The sequence below is a fragment of the Tenrec ecaudatus genome, chromosome 1, assembly GCF_050624435.1.
Source record: "Tenrec ecaudatus isolate mTenEca1 chromosome 1, mTenEca1.hap1, whole genome shotgun sequence".
NCBI lineage: Eukaryota > Metazoa > Chordata > Mammalia > Afrosoricida > Tenrecidae > Tenrec > Tenrec ecaudatus.
The window spans coordinates 152222098-152235383 of record NC_134530.1 but is presented as its reverse complement, the minus strand read 5'-3'; the positions used below and the strand labels follow the sequence as shown (position 1 = coordinate 152235383).

General features: G+C 49.8%; 1 protein-coding gene across 1 annotated transcript in view; it reads left to right on the top strand.

Annotated features, from left to right (window-relative positions):
* CD58 (CD58 molecule) overlaps window positions 1-13286 on the top strand; it is a 70839-nt gene that overhangs the window by 31391 nt on the left and 26162 nt on the right. The window contains exon 2 of the mRNA XM_075559903.1: window positions 10835-11128. Coding sequence (XP_075416018.1) covers window positions 10835-11128 — 294 coding nt within the window. The remainder of the gene's footprint in view (window positions 1-10834; window positions 11129-13286) is intronic.

Sequence of the window (13286 nt, the reverse complement as noted above, 5' to 3'; positions counted from 1 at the left end):
GAGAGAGAACTGTCATTATCAAGGTGGAGGAATGGCGTTCTGGGAGAGCGCAAGTGACACAGGGCATGAAGCACTCGGCTGCTACCCGAAGGCCCATCAGCTCCTCCACGGGGAAAGTCCTTTTCCCTGGGAGACTGCAGTCCAGGAAACCCTGGAAGGGCAATTGCACTCTGCCCTTTGGGTTGCTATGAGTCAGAATCCACTTGATGACACCCAATCACAACCACAACAGTTTGTAAGGAACCTGAAAGAGAATGTTTGAAATGAGAACTTTTTTTTTTTTCAGATGCATAATTCCTTTAGATGTGGTCTGGCTACCAAAACCAAACCAGTTGCCATCGGTGCCACTCTGACTCAGTGGCCCAGCGTGTGCCCGAGTTGGACCTGGGCTCTGTAGGGTTTTCATTGGCTGGTGTTTGCCAAGGCAGTCAGTCACTTAGGCCTATCTTCTAAGGGTTTTCTGAGGAGATTCAAAGGAGCCCTGGTGGTGGGCTGCTAACCACAGTCAGCAGTTCAAAGACACTGGCTTCTCGGTGGGAGAAAGATAAGACTTTCCACCTGCCTTAAGAGTTACCGTCTCAGAAACCCACAGGGCGGTTCTACCCTAGCCTGTAGCATCGCTGTGAGTGAGAATGAACTTGACGGCAGTGAGTGAGCTCCTGGTAGGCTGGAACCTCCGATCATTATTAGCTGCCGGGCACATTGGCTGTTGCCACCACCTAGGGGCTCTCATTTGGTGCTCCCCACCCATTGCCACGGAGTCTGCCCCACCTCAGTGACTCTCTAGGACAGCAGAACTGGCCCACGGGGTTTCCAAGGACACAATTCTTTATTTCCCCCAGAGTGGCTGTCAGCTTAAACTTCACGTCTTCTGGATAACAGTCAAGTGCTTTAGCCATGCACCACCCGTGGTACATTGATTCCGTATTCAACCCCCACCCCACCCCCTGCCATTGAATCGATTTTGACTTATAATGAGCCTATACAAGGAGCCCTGGTCGTGTCATGGCTATGCATGGGGCTGCCATGCACATGGAGGGCATTTTGAAGCCCCCAGCACCTCCTCAGGAGAAAGGCTGGGCTTTCTGTTCCTGTAATAGTTCACAGTCTCAGAAACTCACGGGGGTTTAAATGGGTCATCACTGACTTGATGGCAGTGTGTTTGGTTTTGAAGATGGACATAGGGTTAACTCTACTGGAACAGACAGCCTCATGTTTCTCCTATGTAGTACCAGGTGGATTTGAACCTCTAACCTTATGGTTAGCAGCCTAACACCTGACTCACAGCACCATCAAAACTAAAAAGCAAAAACAAACCAAACAAATCCATGCCATCAAGTCATTTCTGACTCTTGGGGACCCTGGAGGGCAGGGTTTCAGAGGGTGTAATTCTCCTGGGAGTAGAAAGCCTCATCTCCTCCAGGGCTGCTGGTGGCGTTGAGTGGCTAACTTCATGGTGTACAGCCCAGCCTGTAACTACCATGTCACCAGGGATCCCAGCCCCACTAGGGGGTCCCTTTATTAAGTGAGGAAAAAAAAAACCCAAAACCCAAAACCGTAACTCAACCGCTGTCGCGTCTGTGCTGACTCATAGTGACCCCCTGACTGTGTAACTGTCGACGGGAACAGAAAGACCACTGCCGACCTGGTGGAGTACAGCCTGGTCCATAGCCACTGCTCCACTAGGGCCCGCCCTTAGTAGCAGGTGCTTGTTTATCTTTAAAAAGGAAAAAGATCGTGCATGGTTCTTTGACATCTTCACTAGCGGGTTGGGTTGCGGGGACCATCTGGGAAATGTTCCGGCAGTCATTGGTACCATTCTCCCTCTCTCTTCTCTCCTCTCTGTGCCCCTTTTCGGACCACGTCTTCCCATTCTCTGCTTCTGCTGCTGCTGTGTTTCTGTCCACTCATCCAGGGACTACGCACACATCACTTTGAGACCCAGCACTGGAGACCACATTGTGCTACGCGGTAGAAACAGATGAATAGCAAGTTGTGGACATATTTAGCAGGCTTTGTGACAGGACCTTTGATGCAGAACTCCCCATTGTCCCTTTTCATTGGAAACTAGCATTTCACCAGCTTCTCTAGAGCCTGCCTGAGTCCAATAGAAAAGACTTTGCTGAAGAAGTAAGCTGGGTACCTAAGGAAAACCCACTTCCATTGAGTCGATCCTGATCTCAGATAGAGGAGCCCGGCTCCCTTGGCTTCCTGAGGTTGCAAAGCATCACAGGTGCAGACAGCCCATGGACAATCAAAAGAGACAAATGCTTTGGAGAAATTTTACATCAATTGCCCGTCTTGGATGAAGAATTCTGTATTTATTGCTCGCACTGACATCAAGTCGGTGCTGACTTTCAATGACCCCAGAGGACACAGTAGAACTGCCCTTGTAGGTTTCCAAGACTGTGTTTCTCTACAGGCCTGGACAGCCTCATCTTCCTCCCATGAAGCGGTTGATGGTGTCAGACTGCTGACCTGTGGGGAGCAGGCTAGTATGTGACCACTTTGCTATCAGGCTCCCTTATATGATATTTGTGTATAAAAGTAATTTCTGTAGAATATTTGCAGTTATTACAGCGGATAAATACAGTTGCCCATGTTGATTTGGTGGGCCTTGGATGGGTACTGATGGAAAAGCCAGATGGACAGAAGTGTGCATAAGCCCATTTTTGTTAAACACTGGCAAAGCGTTCACACACATGCATTGTATTTTATACATGTCGGTTTTTATCTGACTACGTTGGAGAGAAATATGAAGGGGCACATGGGGAGTAGTAACGTACCTTGTGGAGCTGGAGGTTGCCTTATTAGCTGGGTGTGCAGCAAGGGACAGTTTGTGGGAGCTTTGAATTAACTCTTAATCACAGCAGCCCCCTATAGAATATCGTAGAAGTGCCCCATAGGGGTCACCAAGCTGTCCTCTTGACAGGAGCCACCTGGCGAGGTAGGGCATGTGCGTCTGTTTCCTCTGGCCACCTCCAAACCAGAGGTCTGAAACCAACAGGCCTTGATTGGCTCCCACGTCTGCAGGCGAGGAGCTCGAGACCCAGGTGTTGGCAGGGTCTTCTTCCTGGGGGTTCTGGGGGTGGCTCTGCCCACGTGGCTCTCCTACCTCCTGGTGGCTGCCCACCATCCATGACACGCCATGGCTGTGGATGATCCCTTGAGCCCCGAATTCTTCCATGTCTGTCTTGTGTTCATAGTTCTCTCTAATAAGGGCACCAGCCACAATGGATTTAGGGCCCTTGCTAACCCAGTGGGGCATCATTCTAAGTGTGATTAGCAGCAAAGATCCCTGCTCCCATGTAAAACCACATGGCAGGTTCTGGCAGGGATGAACTTGGGAGCACTGTTCACCCCAGTATAATCTCCACACTCAAAAATATAGCCTCCAAACTATACCGCAAAGCATCAATCTACATTCATGTAGAACTGTATGTACTTGTTTCTTTGTAATTATCGCCTAGTGGTTGTGTGTTGGGCTGCTAACCCACAGTTCAGCAGTTCAAAACCACCAGCAGCTCTGCTGGAGAAAGACGAGGCTTTCTATTCTCATAAAGAGTTGCAATCTTGGAACCCCACAGGGGCAGTCCCACCATGTCCTCTAGGATTGTCATGTGTTTGAACCAACTCAATGACAGCGAGTTTAGTTTTTGATTTCTTTGTAAGTAAGAATTTAAAAACTTAAAAAAAAATCATTTTATTGGGGGCTCATACACAATACATACATACATGCATCCATTGTGTCAAACACATTTGTACCTATGTTGCCATCATCATTTTTAGAATATTTGCTTTCTCTTTGAGCCCTTGGTATCAGCTCCTCATTTTCCCCCCTCCCTCCCTTACAATAACTTATAAATCACTGTTTTTTCATGTCATACATTGACCAGTGTCTCTCTTCACCCACTTTTCTGTTGTCCATCCCTCTGGGAGGAGTTTATATGTAGATCATTGTGATCAGTTCCCCTTTTCTACCCCCACCTTCCCCTTCCCCTCCTGGTATTGCTACTCTCATTACTGGCCCTGAGGGGTTTATCTGCCCTGGGTTCCCTGTGTTTCCAGCTCTTATCTGTACCCATGTACATGCTCTGGTCAAGCCGGATTTGTAAGGTAGAATTGGGATCACAATAGTGTGTGTGTGTGTGGGGGGGAAGAACTAGAGGAAAGTTGTGTGTTTCATTGGTGTTATACTGCACCCTGACTGGCTCATCTTTTCCTTGTGACCCTTCTGTAAGGGGATGTCCATTTGTCTACAGATGGGCTTTAGGTCTCCACTCTGCACTTCCCGCTAAAAATCGATATGATATTTTTGTTCTTGGTCTTTGATGCTTGATACCCAATCCCACGGACACCTCATGATCACCCAGGCTGGTATGCTTCTTCCATGTGGACTTTGTTGCTTCTTAGCTAGATGGCTGCTTGTTTGTCTTCACGCCTTTAAGATCCCAAATGCTATATCTTTTGATAGCCGGCCACCATCAACTCTGTTTAGCACATTTGTGATGCACCCATTTTGTCTTTAGCAATCGTGTTGGGAAGGTGAGCATCATGGGATATCAGGTTATTAGAACAAAGTGTTCTTGTGTTGAAGGAGTATTTGAATAGAGACCCAGTGTCCGTCTGCTACCTTGATACTTAACATGTAAAACTATGTGCATAGATCTATTTCCCCATCATCATATATAAATATACTTACATATGTACATGCTTGTATTTCGACCTCTATAAATGCCCTTTATCTCTTGGTTCTTTCCCCTATTTCCTTTTATTTTCCGCTTGTCCCACTATCATGTTCGGTCTTCATTCGGGTTTCAGTAATTCCTCTTGGTTACCTTGCTCTTGGTCAAGCCCCACCAGGCATCCTATACCCTCCTTGCCATTGCTTTGAGATCACTTGTTGTTCCATATAATTTCTTTTTTTCAAAAAATTAATCTTATTTTGTCAACGTCTTGATTAAAGTCTTTCAGTGGCATCCTTATTTCAAAATAAAACCTGGAATTCTGTGTGTCTAAGGAGCCCTGGTGGCGTGGGTTAGGCAATTGGGCTGCTAACGTCAGGTCAGTAGTTCAAACCCACCAACTGCTCTTGCTGAGAAAAATGAGGCTGTGGGGTCCCATGAAGATTTATAGTCTCAGAACCCCTATAGGGGGCTGATGTGAGCTTGCTGGCAGTGGATTTGTGTTTAATAGGAGCCCTGGTGGCGCAGTGCTCAAGCACTTGGAAGTTAATGGAAAAGTTGATGGTTCTAACCCATCCAGAGGTTCGACAGTAGAAGACCTGGCCATCTCCTGTGCAGATCACAGCCTAGGGAACTCGATGGGTAGTCTGCTGCCACATGAGGTTGATACCAGTTGGCATCCATTCAGTGGCACCCCACCACGATGACAAGGCTCTGCCAGAGCTGCCCCGCCGGCCTCAGTGGCATGACTCCCCCTGCCCCCCGCCCCTCACCTGTGGCAGAACTGACTGCTCCTCATTCTCGAAAGCCAGGGGAGCCTTCCCTAACCCCCCCCCCCCATTGCTGCCCAAACGGGGTCTTATTGGGCCCTCTGACTTTACTTAGTAGCTCTTATCACATATCTTGCATTAAGATGTTTATCCTGCCGTTTGTATAAAGTCTGACCCCTGACAGGAAGGATAGATGCCCAGTGACCATTTCTTGAACGAATGATTAGTGTAGGACCGTGCTGGAGTCAGACAGCTCAGCGCCTGGGCCCTGTGCTGCCGTGAACAGTGGCTGAGTGAGCGAGCGAGCGAGTGAGTGAGCTCTCCTGCCTCTTGGAGCCTGTGAGCATGGATAACGGCACCTATGCACCTCAGGAAAGGCTGGCTGGTGGGGTGCAGGTAGGGCACCGACGAAACACACAACATTCCTCTAGTTCTTTAATGCTTCCTACACACACACACACACACACACACACACACCACTTTTATGACCCCAGTTCTACCTTAAAAATCCGGCTAGACCAGAGCATGTACACTGTTACAGATAAGAGCTCTGACACACAGAATCCAGGACAGATAAACCCTCAGGACCAATACTGAGAGAAGCGAAACCATGAGGGAAGTGGGGGGGGGGGGACCGATCACAAATGATTGATGCACACCCCCCCCACTGTCACCCTAGGGGGATGAGCAACAGAAACATGGGTGAAGGGAGGCAGTGGATGGTGTAAAATACAAAAATAAAAATGATTTATAAATTAGCAAGGGTTAATGAGGATGGGAGGATGGGGGAGGGAGGAAGCAGTAAAAAGAGTAGCTGATACAAAGGGCTTAAGTAGGAAAGAACATGCTTTGGAAATGATGATGGCAACATATGTATAAATGTCCTTGATACAATTGATGTATAGATTGTCTACGGCCATTCTACCCTGAACGCGCCGGATCTCGTCTGATCTCGGAAGCTAAGCAGGGTTGGGCCTGGTTAGTACTTGGATGGGAGATAATTGATGTATGGATTGTTATAGGAGCTGTAAGAACTCCCAATAAAATTATGATTAAAATGTTTTAAAAAGAAAAAGCTGACAGGAGTAGTTGAATGGGCAGAGGGATCAGAGAGTAGGCGCTCAATAATGTCTTCTCCTATTTTTCTCTGTGCCTGATCACTTGAAAATGGGAGCAATGTGACTAAAGGATTTTCAGAGGTTTTATTTTTCCAGCGGAAAACCACTAGGAGTCAAAGCCTATTTTCTTGTAAGTTGAAATCCCTCCTTCTTCCACTCTCACTTTTCTCCACCAGCTCTACATTCCTGACTTCTTTCTCCTGTGCTTCTCAAGCTCAGGGAACATGTCTCTCTGGACGGACAGACAGAGCCCTCTGTGTGCATCCAGAAAGTGGTAGCTCCTGTCGGTACCGCTTCTCCCTCCACCGCCTGTTTCCTGCCATGGTTCGCTCACAGGCCTGTTCAGTCCATCTGACATTCTCGGGTGTGCACAATCAACCAAGGTGTTTTCCTCTGCCTTCCCACGTGCCCACTTGCCTGCCAGCTTCTCATACGGCGGTGACTTGTGTGTTGCTGCGATGCTGGAAGCTATGTCACTGGTATTTCAAAGGCCAGCAAGCTCAACCAAAGTAGACAGTTTTCCGGGGAGCTTCCAGACTGAGAATAGACCATGAAGAAGGAGTCAGCCGTCTACTTCAGAGAACATAGCAACCGAAAACGTGATGCATAAAATTGAAGCCGTGTCAGATACGGAAGGCCCAATGAATGGTAACAGAACCCTGTCGGAGACAGTGCCAGAGGATGGGCCCCTCGAATCGGAAGGCACTGGAAATGTGGCTGAGGAGGGCTGCTTTCTCAGAGTTGAGGACACTGTGGTGACATGACTGGTGTACACTGTTGAATGGGAGAGGTGGCCCTCGTCAGCCAAGCAAGGACAAGACTAAGCAAAGCTCTCTGGTCCACGGCCAGCCCTCCAAAGGCCCATGGGAAATGCAAAGTGTGGAAACACTGTGTGAATTTCAAGAAAATGTTTGTACCACAATAAACTCATACTAACTTGTTGCAACATGGCTGAAGAGGATCTAGTTTGGAGCACCAAGAAGGGTCAGACCTCACTTTGAAAAGAGACCCCATCAGAGCCACTTGAATTCTGCTAGAACTGAAGTGAGAGCAACATGACCTTCACGATGCAGCTTGGGTGGAAGAATGGTGAACTCATTGATTGATGGCTTATAAAAATTATGGGGGCAGTGCCTCCAAGAAACCATTATTCAACAAATGGATGAGTGGTTTTCAGAGGAAGCCAACAGTGGCAGACCTCCTACATCAATCTGTGAGAAAAGAAGAATCTGTCTCTGCGCTCGTTGAAGAGGACGTGGATGATGAGCAGAAGTGGTAGCTCACACTAGACGTCCGGACGGGCTCCACTCACTCACAGTCGCCGTGTCTGCTGTTGTGTTAGGTTTGTAGAGACTCAGCACCACGGAGGAAGACTCCCCATGGGGTGGGTTGGCCCAGCAATGGGCTCAAACGTGGCAATGATGCGAGGATGAGTGGAAGCGCGGCATGTTTCCTTCCGTGGTGCGCGGGACTGGCGTGGACAGTGCTTCCCCACCACACAGTTCTGACCGCAAGATTAAAGTTGAGCAGACCTTCTGCTCGATGGGCCCAGAAACGGCTGCACCCACATCAGCCGCAGAGCAGAGCTTTCCCTGCCGGTTTTAAAGAAGGCTCAGATCCTAAAGCCTTTCTTGGGGCACTCATCACAGGAGATGAAACATGGCTTCCCCAGGACCATCCTGGAGACACAGCAGACATAGGCCAGGAGCAAAGGTCATGGCAACAGTTATTGGTTTGTTTTTTTGGGGGGGGGGTGACAAAACATCTTGCTTAAGGACTCTCTGTAAGGCCCAAGGATGCTCTCCTCTGCTTCCCAGGAATGTGAAGACAGCGCTTTAGCAGAAAACACCTGGCAAAGCCCTACCACTGTCCTCCTCCGACGACTCTCTCACCCATTCTGCTCACCAAGCCAGGGCTGTGGTGCCACTGTTGGGATCCACCTGTCTGTCCTGGCTGGGCCTGTTCTAATTTCTTTTGGTTTCCCAATACTGGAGAAAAACACTTACAGTGCACCCCTTTTTCTTCAGTTAAACATGTAAAAAAGAAAGAAAAACAAAAACCTTGCATTGATGCAATTAAATCCTCAGGACCTTGGGTTCTTTGGGGCTGAGCTATATATCTGAAATCATCGCTCCATGGCTTGGATGCAGCTTATGGTTGAGAAATAAAGTTCAGGTGTGGACGCAAACCCACCCTCCTGACGCAGTCTTTAGTGAAACCCCAGACAGGTCTTTTAGGGGAGCGCTAATACTGGGGAGGCACACACACTTTAGTCACCAGCCACTGGGGAGACAAAGGGCAGCATTCACTCCAGTGCAAGGTTCAGAGGGCAACCACAGGAGGAGGGAGGGAGAGCAGAGACCCAGGAAGCGGAGGGGCCTGTGAGCGCGCAGGGAGGGGCTGCCAGAATGAGCGAGCTCACAGTGTGTGGACCACCGCTGAGTAGGAACGGATGGCCTGCTCCATCAGCCTCCACCCAGCCCACCAGGGAAAGCTTTTAAACAAGAGGGGGTTTGCTCTTTTCAGGCATCCTGGGGGCTGGATTGTGAGATTTAAAATAGGGAACGGGAAGGAAGGCGAGGGGAGCTCTCGAATGTGGGGGGCGGGAGGTGAGAAAGGCAGAGCAAAACCCAGAAACCACTCCTGGAGGCGCAGGAATCAGACAAGGAACAAATGGATCCCATGGGTCTGTTTCATGTTTGTGTGGTTTGGGGTTGGGTGGGTGGGACCCCAGGTGAGAACTCTGTGTACAGGGCGCCTTAGACTGTGTCTCTGTAAGACCAGTAGGCCTCGGCTTCTGACTTTGAACTTGGTTGTACCGTTGGCTCCCTCCCTGTCTGGACCTCTGCGGGACGCTGAGCAGAGCTGTCCCTCGAGGCATGTTGTTTATTCTGGGATCAGGGTAGTGGGGAATGTGGCCCATGGGTCCCTTAGTCCATTGGACTCATTTGTTCCCTGGGTCTTTGACCTTCTTGGCTCCAGACAGGGAGAGACAGATAGTTGCATCTTGGATGGCCGCCCGCCAGCTTCAGGATCCTGGTAGCAGGATGTAGAGTATTGCCTTTGTTAGGTGGATTGGCTTTGATACCCCATGAAACTGTGGTCCTAAGTCCCCAAGCCCAGGTACTCATTTCCTTCCTGCTCATGACCGAGAAGTTTGCAGAATCAGCCATTTGGGTCCTTAATGTCCTTCTCTCAACCGTTTCTGTTCTCCGTTAATTAGAAAGCCAGTGGTGGGGATAAATGTCTAATGCTTGATCTGGGGGTGGGGTGATCTGGTTGGAGCCTATGCCTATACCTAAGTATTACCACCCAGCCTTCACAGAATTGAGTCAGGCAGAAGCACTAGCAGTCAGTTCAAGAGAGTCTATGGGACTTGGCTTCAACGCACCGCTGAGCCCAGCACCCGAATCCCTAAGCTTTATCACACCCTCGGCTGCTTCCCAACCATTGTTTCCCATAAGGGACATCTCAGAGTTAGCGTTAGCCACGATCGAGGCCTGCCTCACAGTCACCTCAAACTCTTCCCCTCGTCACCCCCCACATCCAGGCCCTACATCGTGTTCATTGGAACCCTCAAATGGCTTGGGACTCTGACTTGTTTCCAAGCCCCTGGGATGGCTTGTTCAGCCCACCACTCTGTTTGGGGCGATGGAAGTGACTTCCATTCTGGTTTCTGTGCCTCCATCCTCCAGCATGCCCCCATGCACCCACCCCTCCTCCACTCTGCAGACCGAGCCACCTGTGGAAGCAGAAGTTAGGCCGTGTCTGTCTGGTGCGGAAACCCTTTTTTTAGCTTCCCCCTGCAGTTAGAGCCGATGCCCAGCCCTTTCGGTGGCTGCCATGGAGTCAATACTGACTCATCACAAACCTGCCGGGCAGGGTAGAATAGCCCCTGGGCTTGCTGTCACCTCTCGCCCCAAGAACCTGGCACGTTGGTTTCTGTGCGCCCCAAACCCCCATGAGAGTGAGCTCTTGAGAGGAGGAGCATGAGAAGGGGAGAAACGTTCTCACGCTGAGTTCAGTGGTGATTGTACCACCCTTCCTGGCGGGATGCTATGCCGATAGATCCATGGGGGGAGGGTAAAATGGCGAGCAAGCCCTTTTCGTTACTGTCAGCCGTTGTCTCACTTTAGGACAAAAGTACGTGATGAATAATTCTGACCTCCACATAGGACCTACCCCGCCTCCCAAGAAACAGCAACTTGGAACATGCTTTTTGTTGACCATCTCCGTGACGGTTTGTTTGTCTCACTCCTAGATCTCACCCGCTGTGCTTCCGTAACGTGCTATGGCGTGGTGGGGGAGGAAGTGACTCTCAGTCCTTTGCTGGACGGTAAAGTATTCAAAGACATCACCTGGAAGAAGCAGAAAGATAAAGTCATAGAATGGTTCGAAGGCTTTAATGAGACGGATTTCCCACCGTTTACTGGCAGGGTTGTTCTAGACAGGATGTCGGGGAACCTCACCATCTTCAACTTGACGTCATCCGACGAAGATGTGTATGAGGTTGAACTCTCGGATCAGCGAACTACCATCACTCTTCTGGTGCTTGGTGAGTATTGCGTCGTTCTGCTTGTTTAAGAGACCCGCCCGTAGAAAAGGATCCTCTCCCCCTGGTACAAAGGAGCTGCTCTCCCCTCGCTGGCCTCCCCGGCGTCAGGAGAGGATCTGACTAGGGTGCATCTCGGCAGCCAGCCAGCAGCTCAGAACTCTTAGGGTCCCACTGATGGCTGTTGCTCGGGAGACCAAGCCCCTGGGGTTGACACAGTGAAGTGCGCATCATGAGTCCTATGGTGGGGTTGAACCCACCCAGTGACCCTTCAGGAGGCAGGCCTGGAGATCTGCTTATAAAGGGCTGTAGCCTTGGAAACGCTGTGGAGCAGGGTTTTCTACTCTGCACACGTGGGTTCTCTGGGCGTCAGACTCCGTGTGATGTTCTCTGACTTAAGAGTGAGAGGGCCTGCTTCCCCACGAGAGTTGTGAATGTGTTTCTTTTCTCCGCAAAAACAAAACACACTGCCATCGAGCCAATGCCCATTCACAGTGACCCTCAAGGTAGACATGCCCCTGTGGGTTTCTGAGACTGTAACTCTTAATGGGAATAGAAAGCCTCATCTTTCTCCCGAGGAGCAACTGGTGGATTTGAACTGCGGACCTTGTGATTAGCAGCCCAATGTGTACCAACTACGCCAGCAGGGCCCCTTGTTTCCTCTTACACATCTTCTAATCAGAACCTGGGTCTTCCTCGCATCTCCTTGATGCATCCAGGTTATTTCTCCTCCCTCGTTTAAGAAAGCGGAAGTCAGCGCTCCTCTCTGCTGCCCTGATGGTTTGCTTTGGCCCAATAGCACGTCTAGTTGTAGGACTAGTTCTCGTGGGCAAAGGCTGTTCTCCATGGGTTCCCCGTCGCACCAGAGGAAGGAGGAGTCCAGCCTGTGGAGGAGTGTCAGGAAGTCCAATCTGAGCAAGTCCTTGCAGGTCATCTCAGTGGAACTAGACGTGACCCCTGGGGTGACTGGTGATGGAGAAGCTGTTACTCACCAGCTTATTTCCCCAGAAACCTTGGGAGGTGGGGAGAGTTCCCATCCACCTCAATTCCCATTGTACTTCCGGAACCGACAGGTGATCGCCACTAAAGAAATACAGATGACGTTCATGGAAAGCAGTCAACCCAAGTGGCTGTGGGGTGGGTGGCACAGATGTCAGCAATGGGGCTGGCAGCTCAGACGGGGCAGTTGCTTTGTCTGGAACACAGTGAATCCCATCCGCACAACTAAAGCTGAAGATGTTACGGTGTCCTGTGGGAAGAGCCTGTCGACCCTGCTCCAGCAGCGGAAGCTCTTCCGCCCAGGAGTGGTTGTCTGGCTGTGTGTTGGACAAGTAAGCACAAAGATGGATTTAGAGGGTAGGACCCATGTTAGCAGTTCTTACTGGTTTTGAAAACCCGAGGGCAAAACCATCGATTAAAAAACAAAATCGGATGCAAAGTTTATACATAAGTTCGTTTTGTAAATTCTGTGGTAACTCAGGAAAGGTGCTTGATTTGGGGTCAGATCACCAGGTAGTCCTGGAGAAGCCTGGTGACAGCCTGCAGATGGGTGAAGCATGAGAGTCAGGACTGTATTTCGCCCGTGGCCATGGGGAGTGATGGTGTCTACTTTGGGAGCAGGAAGGGGCTTGATGAATGTGCATGTGGGGGATTAAGTTGATGGTGAATATTGACAGATGGGGCGGGGGTGTGTGTGTGTGTGTGGAGACAGTAGCTCAGAAGTCCCTGTGTCCCTTCAGGTAGACAGGTGTGGGTCTGCAGCAAATGTTCGGGAGGGAAAGAATCAAAAGATGCTTCCAAGAAGGAGGCAACGAACTTGAGATTGTGAAATGTCAAAAGACATAACGGCCAGGAAAGAGTCGCAGATGACGCAGTTTTACGCCTGAATGACAAGAAGATGGGTCTTTTCTAAGAAACGAGGAAGTCACGGTTCCTTGAGGGTATAAGCACATTCTTTATCGAAACTCCAGCACACTTGGGGTTGCCATCCAGGGGACAGACAAGCATGACACAAAATTTTAATCTTGTAAAGAGCCCAGATCTCAAGGGAGACTTTCAGCAGGGCTATTTTGACCTGGGGGTTTTCCTAGCACCTTGTACATGTAGGGCAACCAGTTCCCTCTGTATGTAAGGTGATGGGGGGGACTCCCTTTCCGTCCAT